The sequence below is a fragment of the Pimephales promelas genome, chromosome 21 (genome assembly GCF_988280905.1).
Source record: "Pimephales promelas chromosome 21, fPimPro1.hap1.1, whole genome shotgun sequence".
In the NCBI taxonomy this organism is placed as follows: domain Eukaryota; kingdom Metazoa; phylum Chordata; class Actinopteri; order Cypriniformes; family Leuciscidae; genus Pimephales; species Pimephales promelas.
The window spans coordinates 25,497,409-25,519,062 of NC_142789.1; the positions used below are offsets into that span (position 1 = coordinate 25,497,409).

General features: G+C 35.7%; 1 protein-coding gene across 14 annotated transcripts in view; it reads left to right on the forward strand.

Annotated features, from left to right (window-relative positions):
* Positions 1 to 21,654, forward strand: part of itpr1b (inositol 1,4,5-trisphosphate receptor, type 1b) — a 127,124-nt gene that overhangs the window by 21,428 nt on the left and 84,042 nt on the right. For 6 of the 14 annotated variants that reach the window (XM_039673510.2, XM_039673513.2, XM_039673512.2 and 3 more), the window contains exons 6-24: positions 35 to 193; positions 2,205 to 2,303; positions 2,602 to 2,685; positions 2,787 to 2,933; positions 4,451 to 4,621; positions 5,666 to 5,710; positions 5,819 to 5,848; positions 7,937 to 8,091; positions 15,216 to 15,315; positions 16,336 to 16,496; positions 16,703 to 16,844; positions 17,103 to 17,261; positions 18,540 to 18,712; positions 19,049 to 19,168; positions 20,271 to 20,456; positions 20,585 to 20,836; positions 20,939 to 21,080; positions 21,148 to 21,301; positions 21,396 to 21,586. In XM_039673510.2, coding sequence (XP_039529444.2) covers positions 35 to 193; positions 2,205 to 2,303; positions 2,602 to 2,685; positions 2,787 to 2,933; positions 4,451 to 4,621; positions 5,666 to 5,710; positions 5,819 to 5,848; positions 7,937 to 8,091; positions 15,216 to 15,315; positions 16,336 to 16,496; positions 16,703 to 16,844; positions 17,103 to 17,261; positions 18,540 to 18,712; positions 19,049 to 19,168; positions 20,271 to 20,456; positions 20,585 to 20,836; positions 20,939 to 21,080; positions 21,148 to 21,301; positions 21,396 to 21,586 — 2,670 coding nt within the window. The remainder of the gene's footprint in view (positions 1 to 34; positions 194 to 2,204; positions 2,304 to 2,601; positions 2,686 to 2,786; positions 2,934 to 4,450; positions 4,622 to 5,665; positions 5,711 to 5,818; positions 5,849 to 7,936; positions 8,092 to 15,215; positions 15,316 to 16,335; positions 16,497 to 16,702; positions 16,845 to 17,102; positions 17,262 to 18,539; positions 18,713 to 19,048; positions 19,169 to 20,270; positions 20,457 to 20,584; positions 20,837 to 20,938; positions 21,081 to 21,147; positions 21,302 to 21,395; positions 21,587 to 21,654) is intronic. The other 8 variants (XM_089125182.1, XM_089125184.1, XM_039673521.2 and 5 more) reach the window with 5 other exon arrangements.

A 21,654-nucleotide genomic window follows, 5' to 3' on the forward strand; every position in this document is an offset into this window, starting at 1 on the left:
AATATCAGAAGTTTTTGTGTTCTCTGTTTCACAGCTGTTGCATTTAAAAAGCAATAAGTACCTTACTGTGAATAAACGACTGCCCGCTTTGCTGGAGAAGAACGCCATGCGCGTGACGCTGGACTCTGCTGGAAACGAAGGCTCCTGGTTCTACATACAGCCCTTTTACAAACTCCGCTCCATTGGAGACAGTGTGAGTGGAAACACACATAGTTTGAACTGTTAACTGGGTTTAGATTTTGCACAATTGTGCTGTCCTCCATCCATAGTGCCATTTCGCCATGCATTGTTTATATGCACAGCTTTTGTTTCAATCTAACTGCATTCATTCTGATTGGTGAATCTGAATGTAGTGTTTACATGAACGCTAAACAAGTGAGCGGTTGATGTGCGTTTTAACGTTGCTAAGAAAATTCCCGCTCCTCCGTGAGAGATACGAAGCCGGTACGTCTCACAGGTGTTCTCCCGCAGCCCTCCCGTTCAACCCGCGGCCCTCACTCGTCCCGCTCGCCACAGTAAACATGATGAATGACGACTGTAGAACGCAAAAGCCGAATCCCGGACATTTTGGGCGATCTAGAAACACATTTTCGGGCTGACTCATCACGGAGACTCACTAGTAGCCTAGACTTGTTGTTTAACTACTGTGCTCTGTTACCGGTAGGCGTGGCCTCCTAGGGCAGCGAGTGCATTCTGGGAGTTGTTGTCTTTCATCCATATAAGCCAAAAATACATTTTCTGGCTTTTCTCAGTCTAGAAAACTCCAAATTCAAACATAATTTCACATTTCATCTACATAAATTACCCATTTTAAATACACATTCATTTTTCCAGAGGTGCAGTGTCCCTTTAAGCCTCCGGAAAAGATGTGATCTAAAGAGAACCAGGCATAAAACATTCTCCATTTGCTCCATTAGATGTAGTTGCATGGGGGCCATGGGGTGTCATCCGCTGCTGATCTCTGGGGAAAAGAGTGTTTTTTTTTACATTAGGTCCCAATGATCGTTATATGATGTCAAAGCTCACAGCATTGAATTCCCCTGCTAATGCCATTACAAATGGACTCTGTGGGAGAGAGCAGAGCCCTCCCCCCCATAATGGAAAAGCATGACAATACTTTGAAATTGAACTTAGCTTATCAAATAAGAAAAAATGTAGGACGGGACTTGATTTTGTCCATTTGGAATTGATTGGATGGTTGTGTGTTGTTATTGGTGGATGTCATGTGAGTAACAGATTGCCCCGCCCTCGCGCCAGTAAACACGTCATCAGAGAAGAGAAGAGATGAGCTGCAAGAGGAAGGGGAAGTTATTTGGAATCAAAATTATGAGGGAGCTTGAATTAAAAAAATAATGATGTGCAGATGGTGCACAGATAAATCATTTATAATAAATATATAATAATAAATAATAATAAAGTATGCTGTAATAAAATAATAAATAAATATAATAAATCATTTATAATAAATACTCCAACATTCCATAAAAAAAATATTATTATTTTCTGTAGATGCATTATTGAATCTTGTATGTGTCACTCAGACTTAAGTTGTGCAGTTTTATGGGAGTAATTTAGTTTGCCTGGTAGAAAAACACAAAGAAAGATAAAAAATAGAACAATTTTATTTTTTAAAATTTTAATATATTTACATTTAGTCATTTTTTAGCAGACGCTTTTATCCAAAGTGACTTACAACTGAGGACTAAACCAAGCGCAAGAAACAACGCAAGAAGTGCTCAAAATACAAAGTTCAGACGTTATATATTTAATATATTTAATTTAATATATAATATATTTATTATTTAATTGAATATATAATGTGAATTAATAAACAGTCATAATAAATAATCATTATATTGTATCCTTGTTTTTTTAACATTTGATCTAATTCTTATTTATTATACTTATTTATTATACTTTATTCTTTCTTTTTTTTAGTTGTACGCTGTGTGCAGCAGAGAGTCGTCTTGTTTATACGATTTGAATTTATTTGGTTTGTTATTAATATTTTAATATTTAATTAGTTATTTACATATTTTCCTAGCTGTACTTCTGATGGTAAATTTTCCCACAAAAATACTTGGATTACATGACAGTCACTTTCATGTAAGTCACCCTGTCATTCTTAGTTTTGCACGTGCAACAACCTTGCACAATTATTTCATGAAATATCTTTTCACTAAGTTTATTTTTTTCTCTTTTAGGTTGTGATTGGGGATAAAGTGGTTTTGAATCCTGTAAACGCAGGACAGCCTCTGCACGCCAGCAGCCATCAGCTAGTGGACAATCCTGGCTGCAATGAGGTTTGCTTTTTTGTGCTGATGTGCATTACACCATGTAGCATGAATGTATGGAAATAAAATAACAGCTATTCAATAAGTGGTTTAAATGGAAACATACTGTCTGTAAATTGGCTCTAAATTAGCTTTAGCTGCATAAAAACAGAATTAGTGTGATGGCTTTAATGCTAATAACCCTGATTTAAGATCTACTTTCTCTGCCTGAATATCTCTGTATTGTAATTTATTGTTTTTAGTAGGTGCTAATGTTCAAAAAATACCTCAGTTTATTTTAAGACTCTTTCTCCTCCGTTCTTCTCAGGTGAACTCGGTGAACTGCAACACTAGCTGGAAGATTGTTTTATTTATGAAATGGAGTGACAACAAAGAAATCATTCTTAAAGGGGTAAACACATCAAAAAATAGTTCTTGGAGTTGGTGTTGAAGGATCATCTAGGCAGTCTTCAGAACGGGATTAATGCTAATTCCTTCTTTCTGTTCGCTAAGGGTGACGTGGTTCGGCTGTTTCATGCCGAGCAGGAAAAGTTTCTCACTTGCGACGAACACAGGAAGAAGCAACATGTGTTCCTACGAACCACTGGCCGCCAGTCCGCCACCTCTGCCACCAGCAGCAAAGCATTGTGGGAAGTGGAGGTGAGTTGCATGTTTTGTCATGAGATTTTAATGAACATCATACACTGTTACCATTAATCATAGGAGAAAATTAGATAATTGTAAGCTTTTTATTTCATTTTTTTCAACTTTATTTTCATCTTCCAGGTTTAAATGAGTCTTTGGCTGAATCTGAAATCGCCCCCTAAACCCTCATTCACTATTCCCTGTGTTAGTCCACTAGTGTTCACTTGACGGAATAAATGCAAATGAGTGAGTGAATCCGTACAGCCGTTGAGCGCACATCGGTTGTATACACTCGTTATTGCGGTGCTTTGTGGGATTGAATGAGAGCACTCAATAACGTCCACTATCGTTTCGGACACCACTACAAATGGCGCCCTGTATGAAGGTATAGGGGGCGATTTCGGATTCAGGCTTTGTGTCAACATTACAGGATATGACGTTTCCTTACACCTACAGTACATCGATGACTCATCGTGTCTCATAATTATTCATGAGGCCGCATGTCCTCATCCTATAAGAAGGCGCCTCACTTAAATATTCACGATTTCCTATGACGGATGCATACAATATTTGAGATATAATCAAAAATGAGTGATTGTTTCTGTTTTGTAAAAGTTCTCTTCCATAAATCCAGAGTGTTCGACACTAATGTGAATCATCCACACTGTGAGTGCAACTGGTCTTTACGGCCCTGTGAAATGACCGACTTGTAAAATTACAGCAAAACAAGCCTCTTAAAGATGCAACAGCTGGTTCGAACATGCATAGAAATCCTGTGACGCTATAATATAGTTAATGCTGAGTACAAATGCGAACGACTGTGCATTTATTTTTGCATTAAAGGGATAGTTCACTTTGAAATGAATTTTTGATATGTTTTAGCTTATCTCAAGGGCATCCAAGATGTAGGTGTCTTTGTTTCTGCAGTAAACGTTCTTGTCTGTCAGTCATATAATGGAGGTCTATGGTCACCACCTCAAAGATCATGCAGACAGAAGTCCAAATTAAACATGATTTGATGACTCGTAAATGTAAGTACACATTGATGGCCTAAGACACGAAACGAGCGGTTTGTGTGAGAAAACGAACAGTATTTATATCGTTTTACCTCTTGTAACCACAACCACAAAGCGCCCGCGCCCTCAGATCTATTGGATGTGGCTGTGGTTATAAGAGGTAAAAACGATATAAATACTGTTCGTTTTCTCACACAAACCGCTCGTTTCATGTCTTAGGCCATCAATGTGTACTTACATTTACGAGTCATCAAATCATGTTTAATTTGGACTTCTCTGTGCATGATCTTTGAGGTGGTGACCATAGACCTTCATTATATGACTGACAGACAAGAACGTTTACTGTGGAAACAAAGACGCCTACATCTTGGATGCCCTTGAGGTAAGATAAACATACCAAAAATTAATTTCAAAGTGAACTATCCCTTTTAATTATTGCTGTCACCGGATTTGTATGTATTTGTGTACTATATTTGTTGGTTTCATGGCCTTTTAAATGTCAATCTCATATTTCAGGTGGTTCAGCATGACCCGTGTCGTGGCGGCGCTGGTTACTGGAATAGTCTTTTCAGGTTTAAACACTTGGCCACAGGATCCTACCTGGCTGCAGAGGTGAGTGAGGTGTGTTCTCCTAGCTCGGGATCATCTCTCAGCTGTTCCCAGATCAGCACTAACATCTCTCTCTGGGTAGGGAACCTTACTAACTTCCTCTAGATAATCTCTGCCTGAAATCTGCAGTCTGTAAGATTTTCAACATCTCTCTGGATGTTTCTGTCATAGCCTCAAACCTCATTTGAGCTCATTTTTGCTCAATTGGACGCCAAATTGGTTGGATCTTACATAGTGCAGGTTTAACCGCATCTAGGGTACTGTTCTTTGAACATGGTTGGGTAGACAGATATGTTTGAGGATATTTGGACATACTGTAACCCTGAGATATATACTGGAATATCTAGCCTATAACATTCAAAAAGTCAAGTATTTTACTTTTTGTACATCAGCAGCTCTTTTTATCTAAAAAAATGTACAGGATATGCAACAAAAATGACAGATTTGCATTTAAAGGGATAGTTCACCCAAAAATGAAAATTATGTTAGTAATTACTCGCCCGCATGTCGTTCCAACCTCGTAAGACTTTCGTTCGTCAACACAAATGAAGATATTTTTGATGAAATCTGAGAGCTGGCTCACTTGGTAATTTCATCTGCTGTCCCAGAAAAGTTAGTAAAGACATTTTTTGCTATTACTAATTTATTTTGTTTCACTTTTAGTTCAGTTTTTTTTTTTTTTATCAGTTAGTGGTTTTACTTTAGGAACCAACTGAATTTTCTAATTGAGTTTTTTCCATGTAATATTTAAGTGTTATTTTATTTAATCTTTATTTAAATTAGCAAAATTGTTTATTCAATTCATTTTTTTCTAATTGTTTATTCAATTAGTTAATGATAATAACCCTGTTACTAAGATTTTTTCTTTAGAATAACATCAGTTGGACCAGGAATGTGTCTTATGTCAAATTTTTAAATCATGTGAACCTTGAAAGGAAAGTAAAATCTTGTTCCGAAACATATCCTGCTAACCTAATCCTGCTGAACCCGTTCAAAGATCAGGACTTTCTTTATTAAGTTGTGCTTAATAAATCAATCCATTTCCTTATCAGTTACCTGTCAAATAGAATGATCTGATTTCTCATTTCTCAGATATTTTTGATGATTTTGATCTGTTCACAGGTTAATCCTGACTATGTGGAAGAGTCACAGGAATCACGTTCATCTGTAAGCGCTTTTATCTCTGTTAAATAGTTGTCATTCTTGTGTTCTGTGTGTTTGCATACGGTGGGCTGGAAGCTTAACTAAACTGTTGGCTTTTATTTCCTGCTTCAGGTGGCGGATTTTTCACCTTTTAACTTCCAGGTACTATCAGTTATTCAAAATGCTTTTAACTTGAATGGTGTCTTATAAGCTTATATCTTCATGTCAAATGCCAAAATCAAAGAATGCCCCTGTCCCACTCCCTGCCTCTTTAGTTCTGTTTCCCATGATCCTCTTTGCTTAGCTGTTGTGAATTGTTGGTGTGTTTTTTTTTTTTTGTAACTTTGTTTGATTTTGTTGCTCATTATATCTTTAAAATTTGGGTCTGTACAAGATCGATCAACAGCATTTGTGGGCAAAATGCAGTCACAATCAGTGTTATTTTAATATTATCTATATAATGTTATATTTTGAATTAGATAAAAAAAATCAAATTTTAGTTTCAGTTTTAGTAATTTTGTTATCTGCTTTTGTTAGTTTTAATTGTTTTTTTGGTGATATTTCAAAATAGTTTTAATGAATTTATTTTAGTTTTAGCAATGTTAGTCCTTTAAATTTTTTTTTCAGTTAGTTCAGGCAACTTTTTTAATTTTCATTTAATTATGCAACTAGTATATGTATATATATATATATATATATATATATATATATATATATCCGACATTTTTTTTTTTAAAGTTAGCAATAACCACACTTGCTGATATGAAAGCAATGGGGGAAACACATAAAGGTTAAAATAATTGTTAAATTGTTTCATTGTTTCAAAAGTATAGCTATATTTTTAGTAATTAAAAATGTGAAATGTCTACCAACCTTTTCTGTGCAAAATTACATCAAGTATTATAACTATCATGATCATATAAAACAAACTTTTGCATGGGATCCATGGATGCAGAAAGGAGACCGTTTACATACAGAGAAACACCCCAAATTTTTGCATTAGTGTTGAATAATTAGTTTATTCACCTCGCCCAGTAGTCCCACCACAGAAATTACAACTTTGACAGCCTTTCAGCTTAAATAATTCATATTTTGAAGGGAAAAAAATATGTAAATTCTTTAAAAACAAAAACACGCATCACATTTCTGTTTTTAAACCCTTGAAATGCACTACAGATTTTTATAATAAGATCAGGGGACTGGTCAAATTATTGTTTCTTTTTCTCCAGTTAAATCATTAAATCTCCAGTAAATGAATCTTGATTTATAAAACAAAACACATAATCCTGAGGAAGAACATCACTTTTATTTAAGTGTGATTAGACGATACAGTAAAGCTTATGTCCATATAGTTGTTAAAAACAGGGCAAATCAAGCTACTTTTTTTGTAAAAATGAATAAATATGTGCAGGAAGTTGTATTTTCAAACTCCAAAGCGCTGCTAATACAACTAATTGTGTTTCTCCCTAAACGTTTCTGGTAGTGAACACACTGACGTATTGTATTCCCTTCAGTATATTTCACTTTCTAGAAAATGCATTATATAATATATTTATATAAAATATATTTCAATTTCTTTACTCAGTCTTAAAAAGGTCTTGAAAATGTCGTTCCTTCATAAAACCAGCAGAAACCCCAGAAAAGACAATTATTTTTTTATAGATTTTATTTATCAGTTGGTGTTCAATAATTTCTAGAATGTCTTCTATAACCAACCACATGGTGGCGCTATAGTCACAGGTAAACCAGTTTGAGCAGTGTGAACACAGCACCTGTAGGTGGCAGTATAACACCATAGCTTTATAGATAGCATCCGTCCCTCTTGTTGCTTGTGTGCAATGTGTATGTACTTATTAATAAGCTCTTCACACAGATCTCAGGTTAATAATTATTTTTGTCGATAACGGACCCTTAGGTCAAGTTTATAAAATCTAAATGAGCTTCTTTGAAGGTAACTAAGAATCAACAATGGTTCCCTTTATTATTGACTACTAAATACTTGTTTTGCTGGAACCCTCATGTGACTTGATCAAGAGATTTCACATTCTTCTTCATGTTGTTGTAACTGTATGTGCATGAGGGCTTTGAGAAATTTCAGGTCACATGCAGAGTTGTAAACATGCAACGGATCAAAGATTGTTTTGTTGGCTAATGGCACCACTTAAGAGCAGTTTTTATCTCAGTCACATAATCAATACATCAGCCAAGGTGATGTGTCTCTATGGTTACAGTGTCTCCTCTCTCCACTAGCTGGACTCGGAACATGATGCCCTGCGAGCGCGTCTGCGCACACCCAACGAGAAGGTCATGTACAGCCTCGTGTCCGTCCCCGATGGCAATGATATCTCCTCCATATTTGAGCTGGATCCCACCACCCTCAGAGGAGGAGACTCCCTTGTACCCAGGTACACTCAACCAAAGTCTAAAGTCAGGGTATAACCTGGTACAGGTTTAAATGTTACAGTTCAAAAGCATTGGATCGGTCATTGATTGATATAATGAGATAAACACCTTTTTCAACCGCTTTAAAGGAGTAGTTCACTTTTAAAAAAACTTTTGCTGATAATTTACTCACCCCAATGTCATCCAAGATGTCCATGTCTTTCTTTCTTCAGTCGAAAATAAATTTAAGTTTTTGATGAAAACATTCCAGGATTTTTCTCCATATAATGGACTTCAATGGGAACCAAACGGTTCAAGGTCCAAAAGACACTTTCAGTGCAAACTGCAAACTGTTGGAAGGGCTTTAAATGATTTCAAGATTATGAATAAGGGTCTTATCAAGTGAAATGATCGCTCATTTAAAAAAAAACAAAAAAAAAACAAAGGTTAAGTTTTATAAACTCAAATGGTCGCCTTGCTCGGTTCTGTGACGCACGTTTGTGACTCTCCTGTTCGATCTCAATCATCAAAATGAACGAATCTTTTCCTGAGTCATTTGTTCATTGCGTTCGTTGAATGAACCAAATGACTCGGTAAAAGATTCGTTCATTTTGATAAACGAGTTCGAACAGGAGAGTCACGAACGCACATCACAGAACAGAGCAAGGCGACCATTTGGGCTTATATTTTTTTTTTTAAATGAGCGATCGTTTCGCTTGATAAGACCCTTATTCATCGTCTGGAATCGTTTAAAGCCCTTTGAACAGTTAGCAGTTTGCACTGAAACTGTCTTTCGGACCTCGAACCGTTTGGTTCCCAGTAAAGTCCATTATATGGAGAAAAATCCTGGAATGTTTTCATCAAAAACCTTAATTTCTTTTCGACTGAAGAAAAAAAGACATGGACATCTTGGATGACATGGGTGTGAGTAAATTATTAAAAGCAAAAGTTTTTTTTTTTTAAAGTGAACTACTCCTTTAAGAGATTGTTCACCGAAGAAGGAGAATTTGGTCCTCATTTATTCACCCTCAAGTATCAAACCTGTATGAGTTTCTTTGTTCTGCAGAACACAAAAGATATGTTGAATTAAATGGGTAAAAAACTGTTTATGGGCCTCATTGACTTCCATAGGATGGAAATAAAATACTATAGAAGTCAATGGGGACCATTGACTGTTTACCAACATTCTTCAAAATATCTTCATGTTCAGCGCTAGAAAGAAATTCATACAGGGTTTATACAAGTTAAGAGTGAGTATATTACAGAATTTAAATTTTTGGTTGAACTATCCCTTTAAATCTACATTTTTAACCATAGGTTTACAGACAAATGGAAATGACCTGTTGCTTAAAGAAAATGATGGTAGTTTTAGGTCCATTATAATGACTTTTGTTGACTTTTGACTGACAGTTAAGCGTATTTTACCTCCAAATTCTCACCGTTATGCAAAAATAGTCTTCATTTTAGTAAATAATAATGTATTATTTACATATTAAATTATATTGGTTTTAATTTGATTGATTTAAATAAACATGTTTACAGTTTATAATGTTTAACTGAGGAGGTAAATATTACCACAGGCCTAAATGTTATTGAGAATAGTTAAAACAGTATACATTACAGTATAACAGAGAATTTGAGGGGAAATGAATTACAATAATTGAACAATGCAAAGAATAAGTGTCTTTTTCATGCAAAATGTAATGTCATTTTAAGGAGGAAGGGTGAGCCATAAATGTTCCTGTTTCTGATGCATTCACACCATACACACTATTATACACGCTGCTGTTGCCAGAAAAAGTTATGAGTGAAATAAGATTTTAGCAATGGCAGACAGTGGCTGATTGTTCAGTTGTTTTCAGGCCTGCAGGATATTTCAATTAAGTCGTAAACAACTCTAAATGAACATAAAGAGAAGACAAACTAGTGCATCTGATGCAAATAAGTCACGGGAAAGATGTACTTTCACACACTTCTCTCTGGTACTGAAAGTCGATCTTATCTCATGATGTGTTGCATCTCTTGATTTGTTTTTAACTATAAGCTCTGTCTCAATGAATCATGCGTGACAGAACAGGAGAGAGATGGAAAACTCCACCCATTAGATCACACACCCATCAGACACTTTGTCCTCATACCACAAAACAGGACAGTGCACGTGTCACATTGTGTGTGTGTGTGTTGCCTCATTTAGATACCTGCAGATTCGGACTTTTCTTTCTGAAAATAGCCAGGAAAGTCCCGACAGGGTGCGGAGTTAGGAAACCAGGGTGACCGTGCGCTTTGCCAGCGTGATATCTTTCCATGTTGTTGAAACATGTTGTTAAAACAGAAGCCAGATGTTGCGTAACCACCCACCCCCATATTCCCTTATTTATATGAGCAATCACTTGGACAGTGTTTTTATAAAGTAATCTTCCTTGATGCATAAAAGCAGAACATATTAGGGGAAATTCTGTTTTAGGATTTAATGAGTGAATCACATGAGAACATAATATGCATATATATATATAAATGTGTGTGTGTGTGTGTGTGTGTGCAACTAGGCATACCCAAAAAGAGGGCTAAACGGCTAGCGAAGTACTGTGCTCTGTCATATCTGGCGGAGACGATGCTATTTGTATCCATATTGTGAAGATCTGCTGTATGCCACTGGTCCTTGATTATGGGCATGCATTTGACTGCATATATAGTATTTATGTCCCTGTAAATCATTTCTTTAAAGTGGACTTAAATAAATAGTTCAAATGTTTATATGGATGGACATAACCTGGACATGTTCTCATATATATATATATATATATTTATATATTAGGGCTGGGCAACGATTAATCGCAATTAATCGCATCCATTCCAAAATAAAAGTTTGTGTTTACATAATATATGTGTGTGTACTGTGTGTAAGTATTTTGTATATACAAGTTCACACACACACATGCACGTATACATTTAAGAAAAATGTATTATTAAAATATAAAATGTTAATATTTATATTTAATATAAATTATGTATATATATATATATATATATATATACATGCAAATATTTCTTAAATATATACATGCATGTGTGTGTATTTATATGTATATATACAAAATAATTATACACACTACACACACATATATTATGTGAACACAAACTTTTATTTTGGATGCGATTAATTGCGATTAATCGTTGCCCAGCACTAATTTATATTAAATATAATTATTAATATTTTATATATTAACAAATTTTTCTTAAATATATACATGCATGTGTGTGAAATTTTCATATACAAAATAATTATACACAGTACACACACATATATCATGTAAACACAAACCTTTTTTTTGAATGCGATTAATTGCGATTAATCATTGCCCAGCACTAATTTATATTAAATATAATAATTAATATTTTATATATTAATAACACATATTTATATTTAATATAAATTATGTATATATATATATATATATATATATATATATATATATATACATACAGTATATGCATGCAAAGAATTCTTAAATATATACATGCATGTGTGTGTATTTATATATATATATACAAAATAATTATACACACTACACACACATATATTGTGTGAACACAAACTTTTATTTTGGATGCGATTAATCGTTGCCCAGCACTAATTTATATTAAATATAATTATTAATATTTTATATAATAACACATTTTTCTTAAATATATACATGCATGTGTGTGAATTTTTATATACAAAATAATTATACACAGTACACACACATATATTATGTAAACACAAACTTTTTTTTTGGATGCGATTAATTGCGATTAATTTTAGTATTTTGTTGATTTAGAACACACACACACATATAGAATTCATTCATTCATTCATTTATAATTTTTTTTAAAAATACTTTACAATTTAAATATGTTGTTATTGTTGCATTTGCATTATATATATATATATATATATATATATATATATATATATATATATATATATATATATATATATAAATAATAATAAATTAAGTGTCCTAAAAACAAGTTTCTTATTATCTTCTGATGATTTTTTGGTGACCTGGACCTTTTCTTGACAGGTTTCATGAGATTCACCCATCCATTTGAATACAGTCTGATTTGTGGGAGCATGAGCTAATGATGTCAGCATGATGGATGTGTGTTTGTGCATCTTGAATCGATATCTTCTTCTTTGCCTTCTGGGCCTTGAACATATCCATCGATTACACAGCCCTCTCAATCACATGCTTTGATTGGATTTCATGCAACACTGCTGACAGGAACAGCCAAATGTGTAAAAAGCTGAACTGTGGCAATACCTAATACGTCTGAGTGCTGTGAGTGTGTGCGAGAGAGATCATCTTTAAGTTTTATCCTGACTTAATAAGTCATGACTATTAAGTGTGGCCTGAAAATTACCTCGTTCTCACACACCAGCGGCCCCTCTCAGGACATAGTAGATGTGACTAATTAGTCTAAGGGAGCACAGAGGACACACACACACACACATAAACACAAAGGTAAGCCTGTTAGTTAAATAGGCGATTTTGCAAGCGTGCCAGGAATACAGCCGTGTCTGATGTCCACTTGTAGCGCATCTAAAACGTGTTTATGTGTGTGACAGTAGGTGTGGGCAATATTGCAAAAAATCACAAAAAGTCACAATCCACAATTTCATCACAGTTTCTGTTTTCGTGTTGGTTTTTAAGATTCGAATAGCCAAACTAATTTTCCTATTTTAAAAATGTGGCAATACAAGGTAACAACATATAAAAGAAAAAAAGAATGACAGATCATTTAGGACGAAGTAAATTTTTATTTCACTTTAGTTTGTTTTATTCTTTTACTGATCACAATTTCCCTTCAAAGGCAGATTGTGGAGACATTTGAATTGTTTACGGTCTGAAATCGTGACATCACACACCCCTATGTGTGTGTTTGTGTGAAGTATTATGTCTAGTTTTACTTCCTGGTGTGTATTATAAAACTATGAACTTTGGTCACGGTCCAGCCTCAGTTGAATGAGTCCCAAATCAGATCCTCACGAAAGGACTGTCCTTCACACGTGACTCAGAACTAAATCATAATTTTACTCATTTATATTTATTTTTTTTTATGCAAAAATAGGTTTTGGAATGAAAGAAAAAACAAAATCTCCTTTTAGAATTTGAATGATAGTGATTTATTAGGCTTTAAGCATTTTCCCTTAAACATACTCGGTACTTTTCAACAGTTTGGGCTTGGTAAGATTTTTTAAAGGAGTAGTTCTCTTTAAAAAAAAAAACTTTTGCTGATAATTTACTCACCCCCATGTCATCCAAGATGTCCATGTGTTTCTTTCTTCAGTCGAAAAAGAAATTAAGGTTTTTGATGAAAACATTCCAGGATTTTTCTCCACATAATGGACTTTAATGGGAACCAAATGGTTCAAGGTCCAAAAGACAGTTTCAGTGCAAACTCCAAACTGTTGAAAGGGCTTTAAACGATTCCAGGTGATGAATAAGGGTCTTATCAAGCGAAATGATCGCTCATTAAAAAAATAAATAACAAAGTTTAAGTTTTAAAAACTCAAATTGTCGCCTTGCTCTGTTCTGTGACTCTCCTATTCAAAATGAATGAATCTTTTTCAGAGTCAACTCATTCATTTTGTTCGTTGAATGAACCAAATGACACGAAAAAAGATTCGTTCATTTTGATAAACGAGTTTTTTTTGTTGTTTCGTTTACTTTTTATGATGCCAGGATGTTTTACACTTGCGGCTCACTTTAGAAGCATCCCCTGTTCAGACCAATGTCAAAAAAAGCCACGTTTAAAATATCATATGAACATAAAACATGATTTGGCTGCAGTGTGAACATTGCCTAAGTGTGAGAGAGTAATGTGAACGGGTGCATGCTTGTGGCGATGGAGTAAAACAAGAGTGAATTAACTATCCGGCCTGACAGGTACTGAATTTCCTCGTAGGGGTGTGTGTGTTTAAACAACACACACACTAAGAACAAAAGAGGCTTTGATAGCCAGTAGGTCTGTGTGTTTGTGTGTTGTAACTGCTGTAGCTTCCCCGCAGGCACTGCTGGAGTCAACCGCATGAACTCAGGGCAGGTTCAGGTTTGGATTGCGCAACAGAACCACAACAACACAAGTCCGCAAATGCACGAGCCTTAAAGCTAATTACTTCAACTTTTCATGTCAGAAGCACCTGAACACGTGATGCAATTCGACACAAAAGAGCTGAATTAGATCTGACTTAATAGACATCATGTTCCATACGTTGTATGTGGGTCAGTGAGTTTGTGGCACAGATGTTTCCTCAATTGAGCCAGTGTCTGGCCTCAGACAGTTAAATGCTCTTATGACCGCCAATTGATGTCTTCAGTATGGCATTTATGTATAGACTGTATGATGATGACACCTACTGAATTGTAGGCTACAATGTAAGTTAGTATAGGAGAATAAAATGTCCTCAGCATGCGCTACTGGTAAACAAATAGAGCAAGATGAATCGCACTTTGGCAATTGTGGTTTTTATGTGCGCTGAAAAAAGAGGAGAATATGAGCGCAGTCGTGGCTAGGCAAAAGAGGCCAACTTGACATGGCAATTTTGCAAATTCAGCTTGAGGTTTTTAGTTTAAGTGCCATGTCGCGTTGATCTACACGCTATTTCATGTTGCGTTTTTATTGGCTAGTCAGTGGACGTAGGTCGAGGCAGCACACACACTGAGATGATGATCATGTTCAATTTCTGAAGACAATGGCCGTCTATGAACCTCTCTCACTGTACGACGTTTGGCCACGACCACAGAAATCGCCACGATTGGTCATCTTTCGACTGCCCAAAATTGTACAGTGTGTACCAGGCATTAAATGATGGATTCACCACCACATGAGTTTAGGGGAAGCATGGGTTTTCCCAAATACATCATGTCCTGAACCTAACCTAGTGACTTTTAAAGATATTCACATGACTTGAACAAGAGTAATGAGCCCAAGAAAGCTCATTAGCTTATATAAATTTGAGCATGTGAGCAGAAGTGTGTCATTATATACGTGTTCTCTGATATTTGTTCTAGTTAGCAGATCATATATTTTGATATCTATGTGTATTATTGAGTCTTTTATTATTGAGTATCAAGTCTTTTACCAATTTTTCCGTCCCCAGGAACTCGTATGTGAGACTGAGGCACTTGTGCACCAATACATGGGTCCACAGCACCAACAACCCCATCGACAAAGAGGAGGAGAAGCCAGTTATGTTGCGGGTGGGTGTTTTGAACAAATAATCCGTTTGTCTTTAACAGATTAAATTATTTTTATACGCCACAGTGAAACTTTTTTTAATAAAGTCTACATAAAATCGGAAATTTATAGAAGGTTTAACAAATTATTTTAACAGATGTCGTTTTCAACTTAATGTTGCTAATAATAATAATATTATTATATTTTTAATAAATAATAAATGTTATTTGAAATTGAAATATAATTAAAATGCCAGAGTGAAATATTTTGATAGTCTGTATAACACATTTTTTTAATAGCTGTCATCTTTAACTTAATGTTGCTAATAATAATAATAATTATGCTAATAATAAATATTCATTAAATATAATAAAAAATACCATGGTGAAATTTAGTAGTCTATGTAGACTCTAAAACAAGTATGTAAGAATGTAAAAAAAAAGTTGATTGTATGTAAAAAAGAAAACAGTATGGAAAAATATTTGTGTTTCCAGACTAATTGCCCTATTCAGTTTTCTAAGTTGTTATATTAATTATAAAAATGAATGTATCATGCAAGCAGAGACACATATTTTCATTACGCACATTTTTTTTTTTTACCGTAAGCGAGTCTGTTTTTGAACCACTAAATGAATGAGTGTGTGTCACTTGAACCAGCAACAGATAAAAGAGCAAGCAATCATCTGAATCAGACCATTCTTTGCTGTTTGGTGATCAGTATTACACTGATGGGTCAGAGATGAATATATGTATATTTTAGGTATGCACATTACATGTCGTCACTTCAAGAAAACCAATGGGAAAAAATGAAAAATAAAAATATTTATAGAGTAGGTGACTATACTATATTGTATCATAATCCTGAAAACAATGCTGTATGGACCATTTGCTTTAAATATGGTCTAAAATTTGAATGATGTTTTGGAATGATAAATGTGTAGAACTGTATTATAATAGATGTAATCATCAACATAACATTGCTCATGGTATTCAGTGTATTGGTGTTGCACTCAATTTAAAAAATGGTTTGTTTTCCCTTTCAGATTGGCACATCTCCTGTCAAAGAAGATAAAGAGGCCTTCGCCATTGTGCCGGTCCCGCCAGCTGAGGTGAGGGACCTAGACTTTGCCAACGATGCTAGTAAAGTGTTGGCATCCATCGCTGGCAAGCTGGAGAAGGGCACAATCACCCAGAATGAAAGAAGGTACAACCCCTGACACTTTCTTGAATAGCAATGTGCTTTTAGTGACTCCTGACTGAATGCTTTGCTGAGACCACTTCATGTTGTTTCAGTGTAGCAATCGATTACAGTGTATAAGCATAAACAACATTTTTAACAGATGTTGTCCTTGAATAGTCACTGATAAGAGTTTAACCTGACATTTATAATTACCACTCTGCATTCTCTAGGTTTGTCACTAAGCTTCTAGAGGACCTTGTGTTTTTTGTGGTGGATATTCCCAACAATGGACAGGATGTGTTGGAGATCATGGTCAACAAACCTAACCGTGAACGGCAGAAACTCATGAGAGAGCAGAATATCTTGAAACAAGTAGGATTTTCTTCAATACCTCAGTTTTTAGGTTTAGAAAAACATTAGAGGGAGAAAATAATGTCAGAATGTTCTGTTTTTTTTTTTTTTTTTTTTAACTATTAACTGTATTAGAACATCTGCAATCATCTTGATTTAAATGCCAAGGCTCGAAAAAAATGTCTTTTGCAAACTTAAACCTCTTAACATTTTGGTCAGGTTGGTTGTTTCCTGAGACTGTGTTTTGAAATCCAGTGTCCATTCTGCCTCCATCTATAGATCTTCAAGCTTCTCCAGGCCCCGTTCACAGACAGTGGCGATGGTCCCATGTTGCGTCTAGAGGAGCTGGGTGACCAGAGACATGCCCCCTTCAGGCATATCTGCAGACTGTGCTACCGTGTGCTGCGACATTCACAGCAGGACTACAGGAAGAACCAGGTAGGTCTGCCCATATATATGCAATAAAAAGTTGACATAATTAAGAGTAAAAGTTTGCTAAGAAGTATTTCCTTCTAAAGCAAGACTGTATTTGGCTGGTAAGTGTCCATAGTATGGCCTTGGATGGCAACATTCCCAGTGCACTATGTAGTGTTGAAGATGTTCTACCTGTTTGGCAAAAAGAAAGACAAAAGCGTTTTTTCTAGCGCTATTTTTTAACTTTTTACTCTAGGCAGCCAAGGTTTATTGAAAGCCCATTTTGCCAGAAGTGAAGCATGCCTTTAAATTCGGCTTGCCTTCTTTTTGATTTGATTAGATATATTCATGAACTTCAAGATGTTATCTGTTCCTGCAGGCATGATTGTGACTTCCTGTGGTTTACACCTCTCTAATGAATGCTTTTTAAACATTTCTAGAAACTATATGTAATGCCACCTTAAACTTTTAAAAGAAACTTAATGTTTCAGATCATTTTTCAATGGTAATGCAATAACCAATGCGATTAATTAGAAATATTTAATGCATTTAGTTTTATTTAACATTGTTTATTTATTCTGTTTGGGAGCGGAAGTTGCCATGTTCACCCACAAATTCACTCTCAAAAGATAAGAAGAAGAAAATAAAAAAGTCCTTTGAACGTGTTTGTGTATTTCTCAAATATATCCAGATTTATTTTATTTTGGAAAGAGATTGAATGCACTGAATAGACATTGTTAACCTCAAAAAATGTGACTGACAGCAGTGATATTTTAGAATCATTGATATAAAATAGCTTTTGCGTTAATATTTTGAATTGGATTTTACTTTTATAGTACATTTTAGTAATTTTTTTTATTCATTTTTTTTTTTAAATACAGTTTTAGTTTAGTTTATTTAATTTAGTACTGTGACTTTTAAATGAAACTGAGAAATGTTGCCTTGGAAACCAGCTTAAAAATATTTTTGATTTCATTTAGTGGTTTTTTGTTCACGTAATGAGTTTAAAGATTTTATTTTTTAGTTGATAAGTTACCTCTGATTGACAGCTCAAATATTTAGTCATTTTGCTGACACTTTTAATCAAAGCAAACAGTACATGTGCCCAAAAACAATCCTTGTGGGGCTTTAAACTATAGACTATATCGTCCCCTCAAAGTTTTTAATGGATTCATCCCTCATCCTCATGTGAAATTGTATTGAAAGTAAAACCGACTCCAAAAGAGAATGGGTGACCGGTCTGGTTTATGGTGTATGAAAGAACAGAATGAGTCACTTTGTCCGCTTGTGCCCTCTGTCTAGGAATACATCGCCAAGCAGTTCCGCTTCATGCAGAAACAGATCGGCTACGACGTGTTGGCCGAGGATACGATAACAGCCCTCCTTCATAACAACCGCAAACTCTTGGAGAAGCACATCACGGCTGCAGAAATTGACACATTTGTCAGCCTTGTGAGGAAAAATCGTGAACCAAGGTGGGAGAGAGTGTGTGCTGCAAAGACAAAACGCTTTTCTATCTAAAAGTTTGAGAGCAGCACTTTTTTGTTCTAATATACCAAATCTGGAATGTTTCAATGGGTAACACTGTATTTCTATGGTCCACTTCAGACATTCTGCTAATTATAAGAAACATGTCAGTTAACTCTCATTAGTATTAGTAGATGGTCTGCTAACACTTTATTGTGATTCTCTCCCAACACACATTTTACTCTCTATAAGCAAGCACGTCAACTTAACCCTAACCGTCTACTACAGTCTATTAAAGTTTGTTGATATGTAGTTGCAGTTGTAGTTGTGCTTGTTATGTTTAGGTTCCTGGACTACCTGTCCGATCTGTGTGTGTCCATGAACAAGTCCATCCCAGTAACTCAGGAGCTGATCTGCAACGCAGTGCTGAACCCCGCCAATGCTGACATCCTCATAGAGACCAAGTGAGACTTTGTTTAAAAACTATAAACCAAGTACAAGAGAATGTAACCAAGATTGCATTTAAAGGATTAGTTCACTTTTGAAAAAACATAATTTACTCACCCCCATGTCATCCAAGATGTCCATGTCTTTCTTTCCTCAGTCGAAAAGAAATTTAGGTTTTTGATGAAAACATTCCAGGATTTTTCTCCATATAATGGACTTCAATGGGAACCGGATGGTTCAAGGTCCAAAAGACAGTTAATAACTGTTTCAGATGCAGCTTCAAATGTCTTTAAACGATATCAGACGATGAATAAGGGTCTTATCATGCGAAACGATCGGTTATTTCAAAACTTATTCCAAAAATGTAACTTTTCTAAGGACAAATGCTAGCCTTGCTATATTCTCTGAGGCGCGTTTGCAACGTCACGTATTACGTAATTACGTTCAAAAGGTCACGGGCGACGTAGCCGATGCTGCATTTATTTGACATATTTACAAATACATCTTAAGATGTAATTAAGTCCTGTGATGCAAAGCTGAATTTTCAGCATATTCTTAACATGCAGTCAAATATGACACTCAACAAACCTAGCCAGTTCAAATATTTCATGTGTTCTAGCTCAAGCGCACCTGGTGCAACTAATGAAGCCCTTAGTTTTGTGGATTTGTGCTGTTGTGAGGGATTCTATTCAGGGGATTGAATAATTTTGAGACTGCGGAAGTCATTAAAAGTTGTATTTTTGGTGTATATATATATATATATATATATATGAAGGTAAAAGACGGACCCTGAACTTTTTAAATGTTATTTATTTCGTTACGGTGTTGGGTCACACTTGAGCTTTGAAAATGCTGCACAGGATAATTCGATTTGCAAGTGACCTACTTTAAATCAATTAAATGCAGTGATGAACATTTATTTGTGTCTTTCTGTATGGCTAAGGACATGTAATGGGTTCCACATGATAAAAAATATGTGTTTCCAAGAAGAAAAAAAAAACATCATGAAAATGATGTTTGTAGATGTTCCAAATTATTTGTACCTTTTTGACATCCTTGGTCATAATTAAGAGTTGTTTGTTGCTAGCTCCATTTAAAAGTCTTTATTTCTCTCCTCAGGCTGGTGCTGTCTCGGTTTGAGGTCGAGTCTGGAGAGGGTCCCGTGGAGACAGAGGAGGATGAGGAGGAGGTTTGGTTGTTTTGGAAGGACAGCGGGAAGGAGATCAGGAGTAAGAGCGTCAGAGAGCTGGCACAGGATGCCAAAGAAGGACAGAAAGAGGACCTGGAGGTCATTAGCTACTACAGGTTAGCCAAGCGGAAATAAACTAAGGGTCAATGTTAATCAGGACAAAACCCCAAAACTAAAAGAGTACAAAAAATGGTATAAACCCAAATCAAAACATCAGTTCTCTCCTGGTTCATTTCGTCCTCAGATACCAGCTGAACCTGTTTGCACGGATGTGTTTGGACCGCCAGTACTTGGCCATTGAGAAGATATCAGGCCAGCTGGATGTGGACCTGATCCTGCGCTGCATGTCGGATGAAGACCTGCCCTATGACCTCCGTGCCTCCTTCTGCCGACTGATGCTCCACATGCACGTGGACCGTGACCCGCAGGAACAGGTCATGCCTGTCAAATATGCCAGGCTGTGGTCCGAGATCCCGTCCAAAATCGCTATCGATGAGTATGTTGTACAACGTTGCGCACACACTTCCGTTATTAGGTTTCTGTTTTTTGCCTCAACCAGACAAAAATCATTTCATTTAATGTTGTCTTTTTGTTTTAGTTATGACAATGATGGAACCAGCAGAGACGAGATAAAGGAACGCTTTGCGCTCACGATGGATTTTGTGGAGAACTACCTCAGAGATGTGGTCTGTCAAAACATTCCTTTCTCTGATAAAGAGAAAAACAAACTCACTTTTGAGGTAAGCAACATGTGCAAGCGTGAGAAACGTTTTGATTGTGGCTAACACTTTTTTTTTTCTCACTAAGGTTGTGAATTTAGCAAGAAACCTCATTTACTTTGGCTTTTACAACTTCAGCGACTTGTTGCGCTTGACCAAGATCCTGTTGTCCATTTTGGACTGCGTTCACCTCAGCACTGTCTATCCTATCAACAAATTGGAAAAAGGAGACGAGTCCAAAAGTAAATCTCGATTTAGGATCTGGTTCCACAATCTATAGATCAGAAAGCTCAACATCCTTTGGTTTAATCACTTTGCTGGTTCTGTTTTTCTCAGGTAGCAATGTTATGAAATCCATCCATGGCGTTGGGGAGCTGATGACCCAGGTGGTCCTAAGAGGGGGTGGATTCTTACCCACAACCCCCACAACACCACCAGATGGTGATGTGGTTAAGACCCAGACAGAACCAGAGAAAGAAGACATCCTGGTGATGGACACCAAACTAAAGGTCATAGAGATCCTACAGGTAATTAAAAACACATCATTAAAAGGATTATATGTAGAATTCAGAAACCCTTGTTATTAGCGACACCG